At 42.9% G+C, this 26,634-nt stretch overlaps 1 protein-coding gene across 1 annotated transcript in view; it reads left to right on the forward strand.

The window, feature by feature from the left end:
* The first annotated feature begins 6,381 nt into the window (after positions 1 to 6,381).
* The window catches only part of gpc5a (glypican 5a), an 84,909-nt gene continuing 64,656 nt past the window's right edge, over positions 6,382 to 26,634 (forward strand). The window contains exons 1-4 of the mRNA XM_037456402.2: positions 6,382 to 6,775; positions 9,265 to 9,426; positions 25,733 to 26,193; positions 26,289 to 26,522. Of these exons, the coding sequence (XP_037312299.2) occupies positions 6,625 to 6,775; positions 9,265 to 9,426; positions 25,733 to 26,193; positions 26,289 to 26,522 (1,008 nt within the window). The 5' untranslated portion in view covers positions 6,382 to 6,624. The remainder of the gene's footprint in view (positions 6,776 to 9,264; positions 9,427 to 25,732; positions 26,194 to 26,288; positions 26,523 to 26,634) is intronic.

The following is a 26,634-nucleotide window of genomic DNA, read 5'->3' on the forward strand; positions in this document are numbered from 1 at the left end:
GGTTCAACATATTTGATAAAAGTCAGCAGTAGATTGTACGCTCCTCAAGTAATAATTGGTTCCTGCGTGCGACCGACTCACATCTGTGTGGCTTCCCAACACGACGTTTCATTAATAACAATGAGTTGCTCCGTATTGAAAGGCAAAACTAATTACAGCATTTCATTCAAACCCCCATTGTACTCTTAACTACTCAAGGGGTGCATTTAGAGGGGTGGGGGTGTCTGTTTAAGATTTGGAGAGCATAATCTGTGTTGTCTTTGTTATTAATTGCAATGAAAATGGACTCGATGTTCTTGATAGAAATCCATTTACAATTGATTTGAATGTATTTACAGATTTGTCTTGTGTGCAAAGGCATACATAGAAGGATTTTTTTTTCTCCTTGAAGCTGCAGGGCACACTCATAGACGGCCCTTCAGGTTTGAGGTTCCACCCTCAACCATCTTTCAAAGAAAGAGTTTTTTTGTAAGAGTGGTAAGGGTGTAAATCAAGAACCCTTTCCACTGAAAATTATTCTAGAATTTTTGTCAGCATGATTGTTGAAGAATCCTTCTGGCCCACACAAAATAAACACACTAATTGTGAGGTTTCGCTGCAGCACCTGGCCCTTTGTAATCTCTGTGAAGAACCAGGTATGTTCTTCTTGGAACATCGGAGTGCTATGTGTGGGACCCAAAGGCTCTTCTTAACACAAGTGGAAGGTAGAAAAGTTATGGACCTCTCAAGAGGATTTCGGATGAACCTAAAACATGGTTCTTTGTAAAATATATCAGAGGGAAAAATCTTTCACTGATATGTTATGATAAGCTGCAGGCAAAACCCTGTGAAACGGTTCCAAGTGGATCTTAAATCAGGGTACAAAAAGAGGCAAAAAGGAAAACCTCATGTTCATCATCATGTTAAAATGATTTTGAACGATCTTGTCCTTGTAATGATAAGCTTTTTGATCAAAGTGTAAATCAAAAAAACCACAGCCATCCTCATCATAAAAATATTGAAAAAACAAACATTATCATTATAAAAATAATCATTATAAAAGTACATTTTGCAGAATGCCGCAAAGATCTGAAGCATGTTTGCTTTTGTAGATCTACAGCGTTCTTTTGATTTCACTGCAAAGTATGTAACAATTCTGTCATTTCAAATGTCCCAAAGAAAACTGTTAAAGTACTTCAACTTAATGCAAACTAAATGTGTTGGGCAGTGAGTCTGGGTCCTCAGGCAGGGCCCCACTAGCCACCACATTTAGTTAATTTGTGTAATACTTAATGGCTTTTGCCTTTTGCTTGTGATGGACCATCATCCAGATGTTTTGTTTTAAATCTCGGGAGGAAGCAAAATGAGGTAATGAGAAAACTGTGCAGGTGTGGACGAAATACAGTCTTGCGGTTGTGATTGTAAACATTTATTGATTCTAACAAGTGCTAATAAACTGCACAAAACGAAAGTATAGTGTTTTAATAATTTGGGAAAGACAAGTACTGGTGAAGAGTTACTAAAATTACTTTGAAGGTAAAAATATTACTGAAATTAGTTTTAGTATTTTAAATATTAAAAATAATAAAACACATTTTAAGAACACCTAAATCAGTTTAATTAATATATTTGAATGTGTTGCTCCTCAGATTATTTCTTGAATAATTATTTTTGCTGCACATGTTATTTTGCATCAGTGGTTGGAAGCTAATTTGGTGGAAATGTTGCTCAAAACTAATAAACTGAATATAAATGTATTCTAAAAGAGATCCTTACAAAAATCATTTCTAAATTACAATAGAAAATCTGATATCCATGACAGTCTGTCAAAAAGACCAAAGTATGTGTCTCTCAACATTATCTATTGAAATATGACTGAAGTTGTTCTAAATGATTATTCCTGAATTAAAAAAACTTTAAAAAGACCTATGTTACATTTAATTTAATACACATTGACTGTGGTGTTCAGACTATAACTTTACTAAAAGCACTAACAAATTTTAGCACTTAAATTGTACTTATAATGGCACTTATCTATAACTATATAGTTGTAAATTGGCTTATTTGATGAAATTGCACTCTCTTGGTTCTTTGAGTTTGAATCCTTATGATTGAAATGCACTTATTGTAAGTTGCTTTAGATAAAAGCGTCAGCTAAATGACACGTAATGTAATAATGGGTGTTAAATATATAATTAATGCAAAAACGATTGAAGAAATTTCATTATTTTCGTGTATCAATGACACACACTATACCATTGTTTGGAATCTAGAAGTTTACCAAATCGCAATTTACAAGAAAATGCAAAACCTGTCTTTTTATCTGTATGGAATCCGATAAAAAAAAAAAAAAAAGTAATTATCTTTGATGAGTTTCAGGCTGATATGTGTGAAAACTATTCCCCGTAGGCTCATTTCAAAGTGTTGTGGACAAGCAACAGGTTAATTAATCGTTTTTATATTTTAATCAAACAAGCATCGTGGGCACTTAAGAAACAACATATGGTCACTATCAATACAAATTAGTTCAACTACTCAGCGCTATTATTTTCTCAAAAAATATGAAACTTGGTTTGGGATTATTTATATTTTTATCCGTCAAAAGCTTAACGCAAAACTCAAATCCACATAAAACTCTACGACTACCCAGGCCTCCCCCCCCCCGATAAAGCATAAAGCATGCGTCCATGTTTTCTTTACATTTAAGGATGTCGAAGGCAGCAGCTCGCCCCTCCGCTTCCTCCGGGGAGGTGGAGGCTGTTTGGCTGGAGATGCGGGTCGGAAGTACCGTAGTTTATGTATGCTAATGGGAGAGTTGGGGGTTGTAGCTAGATATTTACGTTCAGTGGGAGCCGCCCTTCATTCACCCACATGGTTACCAACTGGTCGCCTTCGCGCCACTTTCCCAATCCCGCATAGCGTTTTTTTATCCAGCGTACGTGGGCTGTAAATTGGCTCACGGCTCGACTCGGACTTCGTTTCATGTTCCGTTTTTTAAATCCGCAAGTGTAAAAGTTTTCGGAATAGTTGCGTATTTATTTCTCTTTCTTTTTTTGTCGGTAGGAGACTGCAGCCCGAGCAAGTGAGCGAAGATGGTGGATTTCAGCTGGTGAGTGTCTAGCGAACGCGTGTTTATCGCCGAGGAAGTCCGGGGGTTTCTGCCTCTGCTGGTGCCCACGTTTTCTTTACTCAATGTTCAAACAATGTGTATTTAAAAAAAAAGTGTTTTACTATCCCGCCGGTGAGGATATCCGAACATGGGTGATAATGCTGGCGATGAAAACAGCGTGGCAGCCCCCTCTGCTCCACCATTGAGGGAATGAGGGAGATTTGAAAAGCTGTCCGGAGCTTTTCTCCGCTGCGCTATAGCAACTAGTTGAACAAAAAACAGGCCTCCTAATAACAACACCCGCTTTGGTATAAACGTGATCGTCCGGTACCTGGAAAGAAAGTTTTACAAATCTGTTTAATTTGTTGCTCAGTGTCGAGTGCAGTGGTGTGTGAGTTAAAGTGCCCCCAGAACAAAGCAGCAGCACATGGGGCAGTGTTAGGCCGCGCGTTTTAGCTTAGCTGCCTTAGCCTAGCTAGGCTTAGCCCAGCTGTGTGTACTGTACCTAGTTTAACCCTCGCGCTAAAAAGACAGTGATGTGCGTGATCTTTTAATACAGGTAGACTGAGATGAGTACACACGACCAGGCGAGCCGCATGGGTCTTTTGTGTAATTTCAAAAAAGTGTGGTCGTTTGTTGTTGGCTAGCAGCGACACTTATTCCACGCGCCCCCCCCCCCCACCCCAAACCATATTAATAAAGCCACCTATTCTAGCAAATGGTCCAAACCGCCCATGTGACATCTCCACGGTGTGCCGCACGTCATTGTGACCGTAGTGGTGTTAAAACGTGTAGCCGTGTTTTCATCGAGCGAGCACGATAGCCAACAGCAGCTAAAGCGTCCCGACCAATGCTGCCCGCTAGCATCCGCTCCCCCGGGACGGTGGCCGTGTTTGGTCGGTGGCTGGAGCCCGCACGCCACCGGTCCTCCGTTTAATACACAGCACGCATGTGTAGGCTTCAGTGTGCCTTTCTTGCGTTTGCGTATTGCATCGGTTGGTTTTAAAGTCGTTGATGCTACGGTTTGGCGCACTTCGAGGCGCCATGTTAAAGGCGGGGGGAGGGGTGAACAACACCGGCCCCTGCGCAGGCGCCCCCGTGTCGCAGAGGGAACGCGGGCCACAGCCTGCGCTTCTCATTCATGCTTTCCCAGTGACCTCGTGCTGCTCGGCTAAGTCACAACAAATCGTATCGCCAACTACATCTTGCACTTTGCGACGAAGAAGTGATCGTGGTGCGCAACTAGGACGCATGGGAACGCAAATTCCGCGTTTTCAGTGACTTTACACCGGTTACACGTGGGCACGCAGCCACCAGCGAGTGTGACTTGTTGCTATGTCTAAAGTTTGTGGTTTTCTCATTTTAACAAGCTGTCCTGTGTCTTTCATTTCCAGATCCGCCACAAACTGCAGGACCATAAACCCAATTTTCAACTCGAAGCCATGTGGCCATCTTCCCAATGGTGCCGGACGGCACCCAGTCTGTGTATTGTCAAAGTGCTTACAGTGCAGGTAGTACTAAGCAATACCTACTGCAGTGAAGGCACTTACAGCAATACTCTGACACTGATGTGCAAGTTCTTTGATGCTAAATGTCATTGGAAGTACTGTCTTTGTGCTAAGGTGCATCTAGTGCAGATAGTGAAATAGACTAGCACCTACTGCCCTAAGTGCTCCTTCTGGCATAAGGGGCTGTGATATACGCCACTTGGCCATTTTAAATTTCCAATTGGGCCGAATATCTTGCAGTTCTCTGCTAGTTTTGCATAGTTGCACTACAAGAATAGATGAGTTGTGCAAATCTATGCAAAACTGATGGTGGCCTGCTTGCTCTCCACCTGTAAAGATCTTTTGGGTTTGGGGGGGTCGTTTCATTAAACACAATCTGTTGTCATAATACACATGTAACGCTGTTTTGAAAACGGGGAGTGTTTTTCCAGTTCTCAACTGACTTAACTGAGTTTCAGCAGTACTAAAGTGCTTATAGTGCAGGTAGTGTTTTTCTCCTATCTACTGCAATATAAGCACTTGAAGTACTTCTAACTTAATGAATCTTTCTGCAAACTTGGCATGTTCATCACCACACAAGGTCTTTTGAAGCGTCGCATGGTCAGTTTTGCTGGTTTGCATCCAGTTTTAACTATTGTTTGCTGTGCAAATCCATGCAAAACTGATTAAGTTGATGAACTATGTTCTGCCAAATGTGGATGTGTGTGACATTTTGGATCTTTGGAGACGTCCCTTCCTGTGCAGGTGGGGATTAGTAGCAATGCTGTGTACCAGAAGGTATTGCACTTGTCCCGGCCTGTATAGGAAAAAGGAGATGGAGCTGACAGAGACCATGACTCAAGCTTTTCGAGAACTTCTGCATGTATGAAATCTTAGTTTGATTGTAATATTTCTTTGAAACGGAATACATTTTAAAAAAACATTTTTTCTCTGACTGCTGTTATTCACTCATTAAAATGCATGTTTTTTATAGGTATTAATTAGACTGATAGCGGTGGAACTTTTTTTTTCTCCAAACAAATAAGCTTGTGGTAATTAAAAACTTTATTAGCCATTTACAAATATTACATAACAAGTGACCATTTTCCTCACCATACCAAATTAATCTCTTCCCAATATGTAATGTGCTTTTTTTGTTTGTTTGTAATCTAGTTTACTGGCAGTGAACCGCACTATGACCATTTTCAACAACGGGTCTTATACGGGGGTGTAGTTTGGCCTTTAGTATGATTCGACTCGCAGGCCAAGATGCTAATGAAAAAAATACCTAAATATAAAATGTATTTAAGCACATTTAAATTCCATACTTTTCTTCAAATAAATGTTCTGGTTACAATTTATATTTTAATGGATAAAGGCTAACCCAATCCCTCTAATTATTCATTTATTTTGAAAATGGTTATTCTTTGGGGCAAGGCGGTGATTTAAGACCACCAACAAATAACAATGAGACCTGTTCAATTGAAATATTCGATGAGCTGTCTTTTTAATTGGGAACTATTTAAAATCGCCAATCATCTAAATTGACTGAATTTCAGAGACCAGAATAATATATCCGTATGAATCAAACTATTAATAAATCCCCCACACAACTACTATACCACCCCCCCCCCCATTGACCTCATTCAATACGGGAAAATACAGTTCGATTCCGAGGAGTTTCTTCTATATATTTATCACTGCGTAGTGAACACATCCTTCATCGTTATTAAAATATAAGGTGTTGGTGGGGTGCTGTCCACTAGAGGCCGCCGCTGAGCTGCGCGCGGGGTGCGGGTCCGCCTCCGCTGCCGCTGCAGCCAAGTTTGACAACATGCCGCTTTTAAACAGACCCTTCACACCGCTGCAACTTTGTCCCCGTGTGTCTGGACTTAAAGGATGTTCTGGAGCGTTTTCCTCGACACAAACATTGTCGACGCTCAGTCCTGAAACCTGAGACGTGGAAGAGCGGACTCCACGTTCAGAAGAGACCTCAACTTTTAACCCGCCGTCATTCCTTGTGGAGCAGTAACCCCGTTTGTTGTTACAATGGGACATCTGTGGGCGCACGGCGTTTTCTTGCTGGCGTTTTGCTCCGGCTTTTGCTTCGGAAACCCGAACAGATGTGACGAAGTGCGGAAAGTTTTCCAACTCAGACAAATTGGACCAAATCAATTATTGCCTCTAAACCCCAGAACAGGTAGGTCGTGTTCGAGTACGAGCCGTGTGTGTGTCTCTCGTTTGTTTTCTTCCTGATGTTAAACTTCAATCAAGTCTCATCTCTACTTGATCATTCACTGCTCCGGATAGCAACAAAGCAACATGCCAAACCCTGATGGAGAGAAACGTGCCTGCGAAGTCACTCAACACCTGATTACCTGTCTGTGGAGCTCTCAGTGCGCGTCAACCTGTCATTGTCTGGCTTCTTGAAGTTCTCTGTAGTCACAAAACACACCTTTCAAAAACATTTTAGAGGCGTGTGTGCAGTTGTAATGATAATATGGAACAAGAAAGCTTCAAGCTGTTTAAAGTGCATCTTGCTGTCGGACTTTTCAATGACGCAAACTTGTGTGTGTCTTAAATTACAACAGCTTTCAGAGTCATCTCTTTGGTTACATTAGTACTTTATTTATAGCTGTGTTTCAGGTTCTTGTTACATGTGGAAATATTTGGAGAAGGAGTTTATTACAAATCAGCTTGTAAAATGGTTTGGGCTACTACACTGTATTATAAGCTAAACTACAATATACAGTTTTAATTTAATTTAACCACAAACTAAAGTGGCTGAGATACTTTTTGCTTGCTTGACTGTCTAAAGCAGGTTAGTGGCTTGCAGGGATAAACTGGAATTATTTTGTGTAAAGTTTGGTAAACTAGGCTTCACTAAACTTTCTGAACACCACTCATCATGTAATTCCACTTGACATGTCTTAAGGGTTGTGGATGTCTTATGTTATGCCAGCTTACTGCTGCTTATTTCTCTTGAAACAGTAAATCTTAATGGTGTTTACTCCCATCCTGCCACAAACTGCTCGCTGCAAACTTCACTGCCCCTTTCCTCCGCCGCTACGAGGGGACTAATTGCATGGACAGAAAACCCCTCAACTGCCTCCAGAAACCTCTGAACTAACCCTTATGATGCCATCGAAACTCTTTCCCCATCCACGAGCACGTGTGGGACTGAACCTCTGCGCTGTTTCTCAACTCAAGAGAAGAGCGAGGAATGGTGGCCGCCTCCTTCTGTAGCGATGACTTCAAGCTCCTCACTGAGTAGCTACTAAACACACGCTACTGGTTAAAGCCGCACCTTCGCTGACCTCCCTGGCAACCTCACTCTTGTCCTCCGGGTCTGCCTGCGGCTTGACACTGGAAGGATGTTTCCCTGATGGATTCATATTAATTTGCTCAAACACATCAGATGGTGTGATGGAAGATCGCCAGAGCTGCAGTCAGTCCAGTATAATTCATTTCAGAAGGATTGACTCGTGGGCTTGTAACAAATAACCTGGCCATATTTCTGAGCGAGATGAAGCTGTTACCATGTTTTCTAATAAGACGAGCCAAACAGCCCAGGTCAGCTCGGGTCGGAACGTCTGCCACGAGAGGCAAACGAAACCTGCTCTTTGTGGAGAAAGCACGGGGAACATTTAGGTTAAGAAAAAAGGAAAACGCAAAGACCCAGGGCTCTTTCAAGTCGTCTTATCAGGGAGAAGTTAAATTCCTCCACGTGTGCCATCGCCTGCACTGCTCCATGAGCCTCGCAGAGGGCTGATAGCGTCTCTGGCAGCAGCTCCGCGTGCTCTGCCTAGGCATGTCAGAGCGGCTTTTAGTGGAGTCTTTGGGGTCTCTTGTAAGATGTTTTGATTTTGTGTGCAGATTGCTTACATTTGTTCATAATGGATAACCTGAGACTGAACGCTTTTGCGATAACGCTTTTACTTAGATCTCCTCTCTCCGGGTGTAAAGTATGATTACTACCGTTATAACCAAAATCTCTTCACATTCTTTTCATGCAACTTATTCTTTGTTTGTGTGTCTCTAAGATGAGGAGGATGATGAGGATTCCTTGACGTTTCGTCCTGGGCCACATGTTTGGCTTGTGCGGGTCTGATTGGCTGGATTGCATGACTTTAGACTCTTAGCGTTGTTCTCTTGCAGATGCAATGCTGCTAGAGGAAGCTGCTTGACACTTTCCAGGTCATCCTACAGATAACACAGAAGATATTTAGACCCAATCACTCATTCAGTCTCACCTAAGGCAGTTTAAGGTGTCAAATCCACCTTATCCGCATGTCTGTGGAATGTGTTAAAGAAAGTGGAGCCCTTAAAGAGAGCATGCAAATCTCCAAGCTCAGTTAATGCCTCTCGCTTATAAGAATTACGATTGCAGTCACAGAGACAAACATTCTTTTCTCTGAGAAAGAAACACCCAGTGAGGTTAAAAAAAGACCCTTTACCTGACAGATGTTAGCCATGTTACAAATATTTGCATGCAAGTTTACATTTATTGTCTGTCCTATTTCACTATTTTAGTTCACTGTATATTATTTGGTTGAAAATAACCTTCTTGTGTGAAACCAAAAGAGTAAAGTATGTCAGCTTGGACAAAGTGGATTTAGAAATCCAGTTTTATTTCTAACCCACTTGTCTATAATGGGTTCATAACATTCACCCTCATTTGGCTCTCAGGTTCAGACCTTCAGGTGTGCATGTCCAAGAACCTGACCTGCTGCACCAAAAAGATGGAGGAGAAGTACCAGGTGGCTGCCCGCAGGGACGTCCAGAACCTCATCCAGACGTCCAGCTCCGGCCTCAAGTCCCTCATCTCGCGCAACGTGGCTGCTTTTCATGGTGAGAGTTAATTGTGTGTGTGTGTGTGTGTGTGTTTAGTCATCGCTGTTAAACTTCATAAACCTGTGCTGAGATGAGAGCGTAAATGTTTACATGGATAATTCTATGCGTGGAGATGTTTGTGTGTCTTTCCGAGTCGGAGTGCACATTTGCAGTTTGTGTGGGTGTTGTAAAAACATTGGATGAGTCAGTGTGTGTGTGTGTGTGTGCGCGCGCTGTGAGGCTCCAGTGCGAACAGAGGAGGGTCTGTCCTGCTTCCAGATCTGCCGCTACCCTGTGATCCTGAGATTAGATAGGTCGTTGCTGTCGGAGGCTCAGGGGGGCGTCCATACGGGGTGAATTTGTGTCAGGGATATGTACCGAGTTCTTCCTAATGACCTCTCGTCCTGTGCGAGGCGTCACCCTCTTCTGCTGTCCATCCCTGCATTTGTTGTCAACATCTGTCTCTTATTGTTTTCCATTCCTCTCCATCGTTTCATTCAGCAACAACTGACAGAGTTAACGTACAGGCAACGGCTTGCCTCCGTCTGCTCTCCCTGCCCGGCGTGGGACGTCTCCCCCCCCCCCCCACTCCTAGATCATGGCTGTCATGTGACGACCGAAACGAGTGGGCAACAAACACAGAGCTTATGACTTGAACGTTCTGTCTCAGACATATCGTTAAGCCAATTCTCTTTAACGATGTGTCTCAGTTTAAGGACGGGCTGTTATCCTACTCCTGAAATCAAATGATTTATGGGAGGGCCTCGGCATGATCACAGTGTTTTAGTCGTGGTTGACATGGGGCAAAGCCCTGCTTGTGTCCCCGATTGTTTGATGTGCCTCCTCAGACTCCCAAGGTGAACTAAAATGTTCTACTTTTACGATAACCATTATGAAGCATGGCCACTGCTGTTAACTTAAAAATAGTTACAAAATCCAATTAAATGAAAGTTCTTACTGGGTCAATCCATCCATCTGGGCTGGGTCTTGGGGGGAGGGGGGGGGGGGATGCAGGAGTAACATCATGGTGTGTCTGGCGTCCCTCTCTCAGCAGTAACATTTTCCAGCTCTTCCTGGGAAACCGTGATGCATTCTCAGGCCAGAAGGTTGGATGTGCCCAACTGGTAGGAGGCGGGCATTATTTTATATACAACAAAAAGAAGATTCTCACTTCATTTGTCATTGCGTTTTGGCTTCCCTCCCCTTTTGGGGACAACAGAATATTTAAACCTTCATAAAATGTCTTGGAATTAATTTCCCAAAAGATGAGGTTTTTAACTTATTGTCCCTTTGAACGGGCCCATATGTTGAGCAGCAGATTATTGCACGTTTGGTGCACTAGTGAGTATTTACGTTGCAAAGAAGAGTAAACTTAATTGGCCGTTGGCTACACAGGCGATATGTGATACTAGGATGAGTTCATTGTTGGTTTTGGTCTTTTCATTTCAAGTCATAAAAGGCTGCAGGGGCTAGAAGCCGTTTCAAAATACTCACAAAATGAACAGCACTCACATGGTTTCATCTGTGGAATGGCAGCCAGTGGGCTCTCCTGCCAAACCAAACAGAGTTCCTTGTCAACATCGCCTCTCGTCAGTCAACAAACACCGGTCGCTGCTTCCAACACCCGGGCTGCGTGTCACAAGTGGCAACAGACGCTCAGCAATTTGAGTCTCATATCGGAGTCACGGCAGCCGGGATCTCACATCCCTAAGTGTCCCTAAGTCGGTTTTGTTATTCATTTAACTTCAATCCAAACTGCATGACATCCTTAGCAAAACACCCGGCCCCATGCCAACAGATTCGTTGTTAGGAGGGTTGTACAAGGGGTCCGAGCACGATTTAAAGAGTGGTCCAGTCCCCTCGCGTAGGAGTCATGTGGAGGTGACCTGCTGTTGTTTGTCACTAAATAAATGGTGTCACAATTCTCATGACTGCGGGCTAATTTATACACATGAAAACAATATGTATATGAAAGTTAGTTCCGTCCATGGCTAATGAATCTTGAGTGCATTTGCCCCATTTTACTGTTAACATCTTGCGTTGCTAACATCCGCGCTGCTTACTTCTTCTTCTTTGTTGACTTTGATGCCGCTGTTTATTGACTCGTTACACTAACAATAGTATATCATTATAACATTACTGGTAAAAAATGTCTTTATTTTCATCAAAGCTTTAATCGAATAATATATACAAATGCCAACTCGGTGTGTTTTCCTACTATTTATCTGGTTATCAAAGTAAATCTGAAACCTGATGCTTGTTCAAATGTTGATGCAGACTTTTTGTCTCATAGTCTTATCTGTTTACACACACACATGCACACACACATGCACACACATGCACACACATGAACAAAGCCAGCGAGAGAGCCACCCACGTGGCTTTGTTCTATTTGGCCGCGGTGGTTTTAAGAGCCTTTGTCACATGGAGAAGACTCTGTGCCACCAAATGTATGGGAAGCACGGAGGGAACGAAATGTCTGGCAGGTTCCTAGATCTTAACGGAGTGGGGAAAAAGAGCTGTTCTTCTGTTCATGTGCAGAAAATAAAAGAAACACAAGTCAAGCATTTAATCCGTCTTTCCTAACCAGGGAGGGTTCAGTGGTGCAGAATTAATATGAATGAATTGTTTGTGATTCATCTTGTGTGAATGGGAGTGTTTTCATATTGTAATTGGAGTGGAAGCGGGGCAACAACGTTATGGATCATTTTAAAATGGAAAATACATTTGAAGTCGACTGGTTGCCCTCAGCACAACGCCCGTCGACACGCCTGCTTCATCATGAACACTTTTGTGGAGCACATGAAGACATATTTCTCTCTCAGGCTGTAGGTGGGTTGGGGCTCTGAAGAAAAAGTCCCTTCAATTTGGTCTCCAAAATGATTGGCAGCCTCGTCTGTAATTGGAGAGACAACGGAGTCAGAGCCGAGTGTATAATGCATTACAACCACAGACAGGAAGATCGACGAGTTAGAAGGGCTGAGGCTAATGCGGTCATATGTTTTGTGCAAAGCCTTCAATTAGGCATCTTTATATGAGGCAGCTGAAGGGAGAGGAGGGATGAGGAAATTAGATGAATGTAGATGGATAACAGTCTGAAACACTCAGGAGACATTGATAAATAACTCCAACCTATAAATTTAAAAGGGGGGGGGGGGTTTCCTAGGGGACTTGATGTTTTTTGCTTGTAATGGCCCACGCTTATAAAAAAGGAGCGAAAATAAATCATCAAGGGCACATGTAGAAAAAGAAACAAATGCTTTTAGATAATGAGTAATAAAGTAAAAACAAGTGCTCGAGATGTTAATTATGAGTAGAGCTTCAAAGCACAGCTCATCCCGCAGTAATGGCTCATTACATTTTTCTCTATTCTTCCGAGGAATGCGCCTCGACATTTTAATATCGTGTCCTTAAATAAACCCGACCACCGCCATCTCATCATTTCACAGCCAAACCGTTGCCGAGTAACTGGGTTGAAAGAGATAAAAGTTGAAAGAATAAAGACAAAGTTGACGGCAAATTGTCGACACGTTTCTTCTCCCGTCTTGCTCCTGGTCTTTGAGGACTGCTTGTTTTCATTCAGCAGCTGTGAGGTTCCTGCGTCGTCCCCACAATGCACAAATATGCAGCCCGCTGTGCAGGGCTTCGGGGGGAGATCCGTTTTTTTTTTTTTTTGTGCAGGTTTGTGTTACATCCATGGCAACCAACCTGTGCAATCTCAGCGCCCCGTGGTGTAGGAGTCAATAAAACTCCGAGACGGAGCCCACTGTGAATGTGTTGAGGTGTCTGAGAGTCTGTCTGAGGAGGGACACTCAACGTAAAGGAAAACGGTCTCGGATAACCAGATCAAAGGAGTGCCCTCCTTTGGGATAATCTTTGAAACTATAAAACATGTGTCCAACATGTCAGTTATGTTGACTAACACAAACACTGTTGTTAGTGGAGTAATTGTTACCTGAAGGAACAATGGACAATCATGAAAATATGAACAACTGTCATTCGTTGTCTGTTAAAATATGAAGCTATACAAGGGAAGGGTATTTACTAAAATTACTACTGCTTTATGAAAATAGTTTGAAACGCGGGGAAATTACATGCTGGGAAGATCAATAACGCAATCCTAAATGTTTAAGAGTAATGAATTTGAGTCGTCTGATCAACACATCAGCAGCTTCAATCCCACCCGCTGTCATTTTTCAATATTTCTGTTTGTTAATGGATTTAATACACACTGGGTCAACCACTAAGAGGTGTCGGTAGGCATGTTTTTCTGTTGATCTGGATTGAGCCAGAATAGCTGTGTAACCTGCTTCTGGTCTTGATGCTACGCTAAGCTAACCGTTGCCTGGCTCCTGCCAACCAGTGCTGCTCTCACTGAGGCACGAAGGTGTCGTCACCATGAACACTCTGTGGCTTGCGGCCTTCCTTCCAGTCAGTGGTTGCTTTTGGTTTCCAGCCCGGGAAAATAAAAACGTCCCCATTAACATGAGACATGGGAATAAAGCCGACACAGTTAGGCAGCCTTTTGCTTTTCTATTTGCTCTGCTTCAAATTGTGAGCTACCGTTTTGTCGTGAACACAAGTGGTGCGGATTGATGTTTTAGATCAAACAGTCCACGGTTTTTGTTGAAGTGGACTTGGTCTTTGCACTCTTAAATGCCAATTGTGTTTTCTGTTTACTAGCTTTTAATGGACCCACTGCTCACCTTTAACTCTTTGAATTCAGAGAGGAGCATATTGGAATGGCAGGAGCCGCACGGCTCGACCTGAGAGGAGACCACTGTGTGCTGAACCAGGAGGTCTGAGCGGAGGATGGAGTAACGTTGTTATGATTGCCTATTCATTAAGCTGATCATCTTTTGGGGATGCAGTTTCCATTTTATTGCTTAACGATAATCATCTTATGTTTCATTGTAAGAACTGATAGGGTGAAACTATTTTGAATGCAACAATTATATTACCATCTATTGTAACTTTCCGCTGTAATATGCCTCGGCCTGCTCTCATGCATGAGTTAGTTTGTTATGGGAGTCTGAGTTGCCCTTTAGAGGCACAGCCCCAGCTCCTTTGGAGGCTCCCCAAACACAACTTGTGCTTCTATTGGTCAGTCAAAGCTGATGTCCATTAACATTTTTGGTCAAAGATCCTTTTCAGTTGCTGCCTCTGCTCTAGTTAAACTCAAGTTTGTCAGGTTGCACTCTTCTGGTTTACACTTGGACTTCATCCTCTAACTGCGTTGCTGATGTAATTTAGATATTTGTAAACAAATGTATTTGCATTACTAACCCATGAAAAGTATGCTGTTCAATTACACAGCGCTTTCTGTAATGTGAACAGTGTGAACTACGGCCTACTAGCAAATTTCATCCTTCTGGTCTTCTAATTAGACTAATTCCCGCTGTTGACCCGCGACTGTTCAGAAGGCTGAATTTAGGATGAACACATTTCTTCTGTGTATATATTATATAATAATATTCCAGCTCGATGTTTCGCTCTTCAGTGGATATCATACAAACCGTTTCTTCTAAAATCAGAGCTGTTTTCAGCCACCACACCTACAACTGTTTCTTTGGCAGTCCACGTTTCTCTTCAGGGTTTCATGTTTCAGGAGGACAGATCCTGTGCTGTGACCGGTCCGGAGCAGCACTGCATCACCGGCTACAGTAACGTAGTGTTCCCTTCCAGTAAAGTTTCTATGTTGGTCACAAATTGGCAGCTCGCCTCAGTCAGGGAAAATATGCTGCTTTTTATAGGATTCTTTATTTTAGGATCTTTTGTCTTGAAAATGAACATTCCTCGTGTTACATTACCCTCTCGAAAACTACCACCCTGCCTCGTAAAGAAGTTTCTTTGTGTTTCACCGAAAATCATTTAGAAAACGGGATATGACCTATGATCATAATATCATCAATATGATCATATGAGAGGTGTGGATGAACTACATCAGTCTTACATCAGCTTTTCTTAGGCTAAATGCATGTAGGTCCAGTATGAAATGAAAAAAAATGTGTGCAGATATGTATGGCCCCTGGAAGATGAATGACTTTTTGGACCACCTGACTTTTCCTCCTTCTATGTGTGGTTTTATTTCATTCATCAAATACTTTTTGTTTACAACTAAACACCTAAATGTTTTTAGTTTACTCTTTTGTATAATCCTGAGTTACGTAGTAACCAAACATGCACGCCCTACACGCTGAATAAAGAATACATCATCTGTTTGAAGATTTCATACGCCGATTCTCACAGTTGGTCTTGAAACCCTTTTGCTAACATGCTCTCTGCTCCTTTGTGTCGGGCCTTTAGCCGACGCTTTGTCCACCGGTCTGCGGCTGTGCCTGCTTTGTTGTCACTCGTACAAGAGGAGTGTGTGTGTGTGTGTGTGTGTTGGTGTGGTTGTGTATTCCACCCAACGGAGGGGCCTCTCCTCCAGATTTCTACAGAATTTGGGCTTGGCTTTGTGCTTCGAGGCCGGACAGTTGATCCAGGGGAGGACAGAGACGGACCAAGAATGCGAAGGAGCAGAAGAATGACCAAATGACGGAGAGAAAGTTGGGAGGACTCCAGATTCTTTTGAAAGTCTTCCCATAGTGTTTGAAGTCAGAGGATGAGGATTTAGAGGGAAGAAGGATTATTCTGAGTCAATACCCTTCCCAATCCAAGCGTTTGGACTGCTGCAAAGATACAACATAGTCGTCACTGGGACTCCTTGTGCCGTGTGTCCGACATGCCGGCGGCACTTGCCATGTTTCTAATCAGGTTATGCACTACCCTAGAGGAACATGCTTATTTGTTACCTTCCAGACCTTGAGTTGGTGTCTGACTCGCTGAGAGGAACAGGAGGTCATTATAACTCTGGACTCTGCGATCAGTCCTTTTTACAACATCTGGGAGCTGGATTGAAATAAATGAGGGCTCTCTAAGAGTTGTTTCTATGAAGTTGAAGATGAAAACTCCCATTCGTTAGCTTAGCTGAGCATACATACAGGAAAAGGGGGGCAGACAGCCAGTCATGCTCTATCAGAGCTAACGGCATCCGTTTACACCTCTAAAACTCAGTAACAAACATGTCACATCTCCTTCATTTAATCCAAACCCAAACTGAACCGTTAAATGCAACAATTTGATGTTCATAGCAAGGTTATGTATCAGACGTGCTGGTAGCCCTGCACATAAGTTCTCCATTTTTACACATATCTCCACATTGTCTTGTACAGATTAAACAGTTGAGTTTTAGAGGACCAGACAAACTTTTTTCTTTTCTCTTGTCTCCAGTCTTAACGGCAAGCTAAGCTAGTCTATCTTAAAAATAATGCTTTCTCTCAAACCAGAAAGCAAAAATGGCTAGCTGTGTCTTTGATTAACATTTTTGTTGTTCATTCTTCTCTTTCACCATGTTCTTTCGGTTTGCGTCCTTTAAACCACAGATGGGGGTTTTGTGTTTTCTGTACAGTATCCTCGTGAGAAACCGTTGAGTGCTTTTACAGCGTCAGACATGAAGCTAATTGCTGACTCTTCACCCTCCTGCGATACCGTCCGTGGTTGTAGGTCAGTTTATTGCTTCTCTAGAGATCCAGTGTGGTTGACGTACTTAGAATCCAGCTGTGTCCCAGAGGTGGACAGCAGGACGCAGTCTTGCACACACTCGTTAACAGCTCACAGACGTACTGCGTCTTACACTTTGCTCGTGTATCTTTCAAACACACACTCGCTGCATAGAGATGAGCCCTAAAAATACACACACCAGTCAGCACTTTACATTGTTTGTCTCCTGTGCCTGTTTGAAATGGAGATTTATAGCTGCTGGCTGTTGTTTTAAGGTCATTTTGTAGATTAGATTATACAGCGCGCTGCTCAATAGGAGCTGTAACTTTATGACAGATTAATACAGTTTATTAAGCCCCTTTTTAGACATTTACAAAGTTTTGAGCTGTGTGACGACCTATTGCAGTGTGACGAGTTAGAGACCTAAGAAAATGTACAACTGTTAAAACCATGTTACTTTGATTTGGTGCTATGTTAAGTGAATGGTTCAGGCCTTAATGGGTTCTTTTTCTGGAAGTGGCCCTCAACTTAAACCAAAATTCTTTAAATAATTTAGATGCCCAACGTAAGCCAGACACAAATTAAGGCTGTGGTTTGGATTTGAGAACATTTAACTGTAAAAGAGTTCTTTCCATAACTGATCCTAAAAGAAAACTGCTCCGATTCCACCACAGACCCTGCAGTTTCTATCAAAACATCAGTGTCATATTTTTCTATAAGACCCTTGTTTAATGGGATCGAGCTTCTCTGTTTCAGTGAAGTGGTTGGGAGAGGAGAAATCACCTTTTCTTCCAGTCTGACGGAAGGAAGTATTTTCTAAGTAAGGAAGGAGACCCCGGGGATTAGCCCGTAGTCGTCTGGGCGATGAAATCCTAAACACGGCAACACACCGAGCCTACTGTCTGCTCACCCTCTCCACTCTTCTTCTTCTCCTCCTCCTCCTCACCATCATGTCCTTCTCCCCCCATAATGGCATAATAGACCTTCTTATTACTAGTGTTCTGGCATGAGTGACAAATTAATGTTGTTTTTACTGCTGGGAGTCCAGTGTTTGATGGCTTATTCTCTACGGCTGATGACACAACTTGAACCTAAAAGTACCTTTTGTTTTTATTTAATACCATGTCACGCTTTACATTAACATGTTCACATGCTTGTGCGTCAATATAAGATAATGTTACAACTTTGCCACTGCCTTGATATTGAGCTTTTTGTTGACAATCTTATCAAAATTGCACCCAAGCTCCAGAAACTACAGTTTTATTGTAGTTTTTTCTTTTATTCATTAATAAAACAGTACATATACATTTTAAGTGTACACATTTATTTTGCAACATGACAGATTTTATACATTACATGTCATTTAGCCAACACTTACCAAAGTGACTTACCATATGATTTCACTTTCTACTTTCAATTCTACTTGACACATTTGTTTTTTTTGTCAATATTTTATCCTTTTGGCTAAATAAAGTTGCCTCTACCTCAATTCAAAAACATCAAGTTTAAATGATTGGAGCTTTAAAACCTCATAATTTTCACTGATGGCCTGTACACAACCCAAATGAGTGCACAATAAATGCCAAATGTTAAAGAACGTTGGAATTTAATGGATGCCTGATGATGAAATTGCTCTTTGACTTCACTGTCTGCGACATGTCTACTGCCTTTTCAACAAGTTAGTTTTGCAGAAAAGCCTGTGCGTCTGTATGCTTTTGTAGAAGTAAGACACTTAATTAATAAAGGTTATAAAGGTGTCAATCAATGACATAACAGTTCGTCTTTTGTAGGGCGATCAACAAGTCAAAATAATAATAGAGTACCAATTTCGGATCCTTGAAACTAATTTTCCAGATCATCTTTTTATAAATCTAATTATCCAGCTGAATAGAGTAATCAGCAGCGTGCTGTGTGCATCAGGCCCTCTATGCTGGCTCCTTCACTGGCATCTACGAGCTCCCAAAGGCCAACCACAGGAAACTCCCCACACAGGGACACCATTGAAAGCTCACAATGAAAGCTTTATAATGGTATTATAATTCATGGCTCTTATAACTGCTAGCCCGCTCACGGTCTGTCTGGGTTTCTCTGTGTGTGTGTCGAGATGTGCTAAACCTGAACTTTGTGAAAGGGTATTTGACCTACACATGTGACACACACACACACACACACACACACACACACACATGTGCACACTCACTTCCCTACAAGAAGTACTTGTGCAGAACTTTATTGACCCTCTGCTTCTTTTCCTGAAAGGCATATTAAAGGCCATGTTCACAGCGGAGCTCTGTGCTCTTTCAAGTGCTCGAGAGCTGCAACAGATCCTCAAATATTGACTTTTGAGCCTTCTGGAGAAAAGAAGGAGAGCAGGAGAGAGGGATTTTTTTTGTTCAGGTTGGTATTGTCGGATTTATGACAGGACAACTGAATTTACTTGAGCTAAATACGTGTTTGTCAGCTGTTCATGTAGGGAGGAGCGTGTTTATTGATGCGGAGGAGGAAGTACACAGAGATAAGGGCTGATGGTAAGTGGAGCCGGCCTCCAGGCAGGATAGATTAAAATGACTAACAGTCCTAATGGGCCTATCATACCCTCTCATTCTCTTTCTCATCTGCTTTTTTCCTCCGCTTCCTTATCTTTCATTCCTTCTTCCATTTTCCTTCCTCTTCTTTCATTTTTATATTTTCCTTTCTCACTTTTGTCTCCTTTCCTTCCTTTCATTCCTTCAGTATTTCCTCTACTCCTGTAGTTTTAATTAACTAAATGACATTTCACCTCCTCTGTCCTTCAGCCAGAGCCAAAGCACACGTCTGTAACACCCGTGAGCAGTCGACTCACTCGGTTTTAAAACAATGCCCTCTTTATTGAAACCGAGGACAGAAGGAAAAAGAAAACATGCATTGGCTTTTAAACTTTTGTCAGGAACCTTTTCTCAGCCATCTGCAGGTCAGGGTGGTCATTCTGTTGGTGTTTGCTGTGCAAACGGAGGCACAGACTTGAAACTATTGAAAAAAAGTTTTAAGATTGGGCACCTTGAACTAGACTTCCCTTCCTCCCGAGAATGTGCACATGCTCCAACACAAACACAAACATGCATAAAGGGGCCAGTTGTACCCGGTGGTTTGTTTGTAGATCAGAGCAGGCAGGTACACTGAGCTCACACACACACACACACACACACACACACACACACACACACACACACACACACACACACTGAATAATGCGTTGTGCTTTTCCTCCATCTGCTCCTGAATCGGGAACAATTAGTGTTTGTTTGTTTGTTTATGATGAAGTCTGATTCTTTTAATTTTATTTTGCTCCTTTATTTATAATGTGACTTCTGAGCAGCCAGATGTTGTCAGGTGTGATTCTAAGACACTTCTCTGCCGGGAACTGTGTGTTGTGTTGTGTGATTACGCCGCTGCTTCCTCTTCATCACAAACTAACATGCTTACTTGGGTGAAAATTCGTCATGCCAGAAAAGCAAAACCCAGACATGGAGCATTCAGTGGATACAGAGATTACAGGTTTATTTTTACGTTCTATATTTAGCATCTTAAAGTCTGTTAGGTTGTTAGAATAACTCTTGTCGGACCAAACCAGCATCCAGTTTACAGCCTGAGAGGAAGGCATGGATGGCATGGATTAAATGGTCCTAATTTGAAGCCAGATGAGTCCAAAGCAACTTTGCAAACAGTTATGGAAATGTTGAAAAAATATATTATTTGATCTTAGGCTTGATGGACCTTATTAGGTAGAGCACATGTGGCAACCCTTCACTTTACGTGTCATGTAATTCGGTACAAATCTTAAGGGAGAATGGGAAAAAGTGTTGAATTGCACAATTTAAAATCAGTGCAACGTAGCTTTTTAGAACGTGTCACAATGTGTTCACAGATAAACACAAATTCCACATGTATGAAGATAAGTTTCACTGTTGCATACTTTCAATGTTTTTTCAGTCGCCGCAAACATTTTTTGCAGAAAACAAACTTAATCGGCCTCGTCATCAATCTCCGTCCTGGAACAACAAAGCGTGCGGGTGCTCTCATAAGCCCCCATGAGGAAGACATTGTTGTCTGTTGACTGTACAGACTGTGTCACCCTGTAAGTCATTAAATTGCATCGTTTGTCTTTCCCTCTGGGATGAGTTGAACCCACAGAACCACTGAGCCATCCTCTCTAGATGGAGGGTGGCCTTTTCTGCAGCCTATCAGATGTCACCGGGCTCCTCTGTTGTGGTCGCAGCCATTCACAAAGGATGAATCACATTAATAAAAGCCATCTTTGCTGCTCAACAGCTCAGCTGGGGTCGGCTGGTGGCATTTGAGTGCTCGAAACCTGGAAACATGGGAAGCTTCAAACGCAGGAGCGGATCTGTTAACCGCCATTACAGGGCACACGTTGGCGTGCACTATGCAACGTGATACTTTGACTGTATTTGCCTGTGTGTGTGTGTGTGTAAGAGGGAAAGAAAGAACAGGAGTTTGGTCTTTTGTCTGTCTCAAAGGGATCTTTAACTTCAAAGGCTAATGATCAGTTCCCTCAATGGCATTTCTATGAATACAAATACACACAGATACACACATTGTTGATGCAGAATATTTGAACATATTGAACAAATACGTGCAAAGCCATCATATCGGATGATGATTTGTTGAATGCATTATACCACTTGGATTTGAGTACCTTGGAGTGGAATTATTCAACAGCAGTTTAGTGCTGTTCCTCTTTTGAACCATGACTTTAGTATTCCTTGACGGTACCGCAACCTTTTTACCAAAGTGCAAAACACAAAGTTAGATAAGCGGTCTATGGCTCTTTTTGAAGTCAGTGGGCAGTCATTGGGAGGAGAATGTAACACATCTTTAGTTGGTTGCTTCACTGTTTTCTTAACATCACACTGATCCAATTTTCTACATGTGCACATTCAAATTAAATGCCTCCCTCTGGTGGCTATACTGTGCATTTACTTACTGGTTTACATCTTTAATTGGCCTAATCCATATATTTTATGCCATCTATATTTTCTATTGTATTCCTCATTGGGATCAATAATTCTCTGAAATCTGCATATGATGTCTGATTTTCTAAATATATGTAAAAATATCTCTGTTACATCCTAAACCAATCAAATACAGAGAACCACTAAGAGACACTGAGAGCATGAAAGGTAGCACTGTGAAGCGAAATAAAAGCTATTTTTTTCCTAGTTTAGTGGCAACTACCACAAGGCCTGACCCTAAGTGTAACTCATCACTCGGTTAGCTACCCCTGTCACAGTTAACCCGATCGTCCTACATTAAAGAAAATGAGAAGTGCAGCAATTATAGGAGAAAGGAATAAAATGGGATCAAATTAAAATCCTTTTAGACATGGAGGAAAGCTTGGCTACCAAGGAATTTAACTCAAGGGGCTTTGTGATTGTTATATAATAGCCAATATATCTGGATAATAACTGTGCTTTCAGACACTATTTGCTCATCCATCCCAGTTTGTTTGCCACGCCAGCAGGCAAAGGGAGGAACCCACCCAGGTTGATGGGTGGACTATTCTAATGGTGTCTTATAGTGCATCATGAGATTTAAAGTGGCACATTCTTCATCAGATGTGGATGCTATTCAATTTAGTTCATATGATCAAATTCAATATGAAACCTGAAACCTACATGCATTCCAATTTATTATTATTTTTTTTTTTTACAATTTTATAGTTCTGAACGACTTATCTAACCATTAACAGAACTTTTTTTTGCAACCAGTTACTTGTCTAGGCTTAACTCTAAAATGTTTCTGACATGTCTTTACTTTATATTATCGCATCAGGCCAGCTGCTATTTTTTTTCATTGCTCTGTGAAGAATCTGATAAATGAAAACACACACACTCCCCTCCTTCAACTCTTCACCTCACATTAAGCATGATGCCCACCATGTGCCCAGTTGCTAGTTAATTGAAGCACACCAGACCCTCAGTAACAGAGTAAGAGACTACTCCACAGCAGGCAGGTGTTTTCTATCACGCTGGCTCAGCCTCTTCTCAGTGTTCCTCCTGCTGCCAGAAGTACAAACATGTCTGCTCTCCTCTTATCAGCAGGGTCATTGGCACTCAGAACATTCACAGAACAGAGCAGGCATCCTCATTAGGTCTGTTTATTTCTGTAAACAGACAGAAGAACACAGCGGCCCTTTAAAATGGGATTAACAAACTGCCCATTATGAGTATGTTATTATGAGTAAATAAACTCCGATAAATGGCTCAATAAAGATTCATCTGCAGGTGTTTTGAACCTGCATTAACTGTCCTATCTTCTTTTCCATGTTGCAAACACAACATTCGCAAAATGTTAACATGAAGTTGGTATGTGGAAACACCAAACACCTTGTTTGGTGTTAAGCAGGTATTGAACAGTGGGTTTATCAGAACTCCAGGTGTAGACAACCTTGATAGCAGCACATAAGGTGAACTCAAACATTTAGACAGACTTTAAAACCAAAAAAATAAGATAAAAATCCAAATGAAACCAAAACATAGTCACTTATTCCATGGATGAAATAAGTATGGTAAAGAAATAAGTTTAAAAATGCGGACACGATCTCAAATAGTCTTGGATAATGCTGTCTCCAAAGAGTTCAGCGATGTACCGTCCCACCCCCATTCCCACTCTGTTTCTTTTTCATCTTCTCCTTTCCTTATTTTACCCGTGTCCTCAGGCTTACCCAGAAGCCTGGCCGCCGGTCTGGGCCCCCGAGTGAGAGACGCTGCTTCAAATTCTCTCTTTGGTGAAAAACAACGATGTCATCAACACTGCCTGGACAGCTGGCAACTTCTCTGTGGTTGTTCTTCTAACGCAGCACACTCGTTTAAACAGCACAATTGCTGATCAGCGTGTTTTCCATGCCTTTTTATCTGTACCTTTCTGGACCTTTATGGTTGGGAAGTCGGTACGGGACTTGACAACAAGCGCATGGAAAAAAAACGGTGAATCATACCCAGGATTTTACTACACGGCCGTGGTGGCCAGGTTGGATTCATTAACTCGACAATCTAATGCGGTAAACTCCTCCTGAAGCACATGCTGTAATCCCTGTGGGACCCTTCATAGCTCTACCTGTAACCCTCTCCCTCTCTCCCCCTCTGTTTCTGTGCATGTCTGCTCGCCTGTCTTCTATCTGCCGGTGTCATCCCCAATGCTCTTTCACATGCTGCCACGCTCCTCATTCATTCTTTAGACATTATCCCCCTGTTTTTTCGGTTCCGCCCTTCGGCCACAGGGCCGGCTGTGTAGGAGCCTTTTCCCTCATCCGCACATGAGCACCCCTCTGAGCCGCGGAATCTCGACAGACCTATCACGTCCTCGTGAGGTCGCGGTCAGATTCAGATCCCGCTGCTGCCGCCGCTGTGTTTAAAGCTGCCTGCTTCAGACGATGCGCCCGTAGGCCCGCCAGACCCCCCCCATCTCCGGTCTCCCTCCCCAGGGGGCTTACGGTCAATCTTTCCGCGTCGTTAAATATCGTACTGCACTTGACCGTCTAAGCCCTCATTTCACTGGTTCCCCTCCCTCCAGACTCTCAGCCCTCCAGGGAGCTCCAGGACCACTGCTCTGCAACACATGACAAGCACATGGTGGGAGAATGGCCCTGGCTCAGGTATTAGCTGAGACAGAAGCTGAAAAAAAAAGAGAGACAAAGGGATAAAGGCGAGCTTATTGCAATGGTGAAACATTTTTCGATTTCGCTGAGGTTATTCCTCCTCGCCAAGTCTCCCGCTAGAATGACGGCAAACAGCTCCACGGAGCAAAGGCGTCCAAACAACAACCGCTGCTAAAATATGCACACTGCTTTCAGGGTTACACTGCTGTGGCATCAAAAGAGCAACAGCATGATACTCCTTTGCCTCGGCCCGAGTATTAGTACCCTTCACACGGGCATTTTTATCTGGAGTCGACAGACTTTTTTTGTCACATGCAGCTTAGCGGAATATGCTTGACATTTACTTTCATGGTGATAACAAAATTGTGGGTGGAAAAGCATGTGCTGAGTATAGTGAATTCATGCTTTTAGGTAAGTGAGCGTATTATCCTTGTGCAGCATGGAGTCTGTTGTGTATGTGTGTGATAACAAGCTGGATGCCTTGTCAATTTGTGGTGAGAGGTACTGGTATAGCCATTATAATAATTGCTTATTCTCTAAGGAAATAATTAGTAAAAGAAAAGGTTTTCATCTCCCTTGTCTCTTTAACGTTTCCTTCCCCTCATTTCAGTCTCTTGACCTCATGTGTCTGTCTCTCCTCTGCCCTGTTCATCAATCCAAGAGCCCCCATCACACAATTAGCCTTTATACTATACACACTACACCATAATGTGGCTCTGTTTATATTATATTGCTGCCGTTTCCACACTGATGTATTGTATTTCATTTTTTTCCCCATTTTTCTCTGTCAGCTCAGCATTTGATTAGAGACCAAATTGCCTTTAAACACGTACTCTGCCCCCTCTTTGGAAAGACACAGGGAGCTTCAGCTCCTGCTGGGACCACTGGACTCTCTCCTCTTTTCTTCCTCCTAGGTTTATGGAATTAGAAGATACAGTGTATAAGGGAACTGTACTGTTTTCAGTCTAATCGCAGCACACTTAGTGTTACCAGTTAGATGATATTTGGGTTGCAGCAAGAAAAACTGAAGCAAGATGGAGATGATGATTAGTGAAAGTCCCTCTGTAATCCTGTCCGTCTGTCTTTCTCTCCCCCTCCCTCGTTCCTGTCTGCTTCCCACAGACACTTTTGAGGTCCTGATGAGGCAGGCAGAGAACCACACGAATGCCGTCCTACAGGAGTCGTACCGTGACATGGCCGACCAGGCTGTGGGCCCTGTGCGGGAACTCTTTACAGATATCGGCCTCTTCCTGCTGGGGTCTGAGCTAAACGTTGATGACCTAGTGCAGCGATTCTTCGACGCCCTCTTCCCACTGGTTTACAATCACCTCATCAACCCGGGCCTCAGCGACATAACGGCAGGCTACGCTGAATGCGTGAGGTCGACCAGCCGCGACGTGAGACCGTTTGGCGGTGGGCCCTCCTTGCTGGCCGAGCAGATTTCCCGCTCCGGGGTCTCCGGAAAGCTTCTCCTTCAGGCACTGCACCTGGGCATTGAGGTCATCAACACCACAGACCACCTACAGCTGAGCCGGGAGTGCAGACGGGCCCTGCTCAAGATGCACTACTGTCCTCACTGTCAGGTATGGATGCAAGTCTCTGTGAAGTGAAGTTTATCGATCGGACGTAATGAAAGGCTTTTCCGGCATCACTGATCATGAAGTAATTTGCTTCACAGGGCTTAACCCAGTCCAAGCCCTGCATGGGTTACTGCCTCAACGTGATGAGGGGCTGCTTGGCGAGCATGGCAGAGATTGACACCCACTGGAGGGAGTTTGTCCTCTCGCTGGAGGGCCTGTCGGCACGGATGCACGGGCCTCAGGATTTGGAGCAAGTGCTCTTGGGAGTTCACACGCAGCTTCGCGATGCGGTTGGACAGGCTCAGAAGAACGGACCCCGCCTCTCAGCACAGGTCAGATAATCTGCGAGGAGAGATTTATGTTGTTGCAGATGGTTGACTTGAAACTGTAATGAGCTCTGTGGGAGGTGAAAACCATTCCACCAGTAAATGGGAGACATGAATG

The sequence above is a fragment of the Pungitius pungitius genome, chromosome 4, assembly GCF_949316345.1.
Source record: "Pungitius pungitius chromosome 4, fPunPun2.1, whole genome shotgun sequence".
NCBI lineage: Eukaryota > Metazoa > Chordata > Actinopteri > Perciformes > Gasterosteidae > Pungitius > Pungitius pungitius.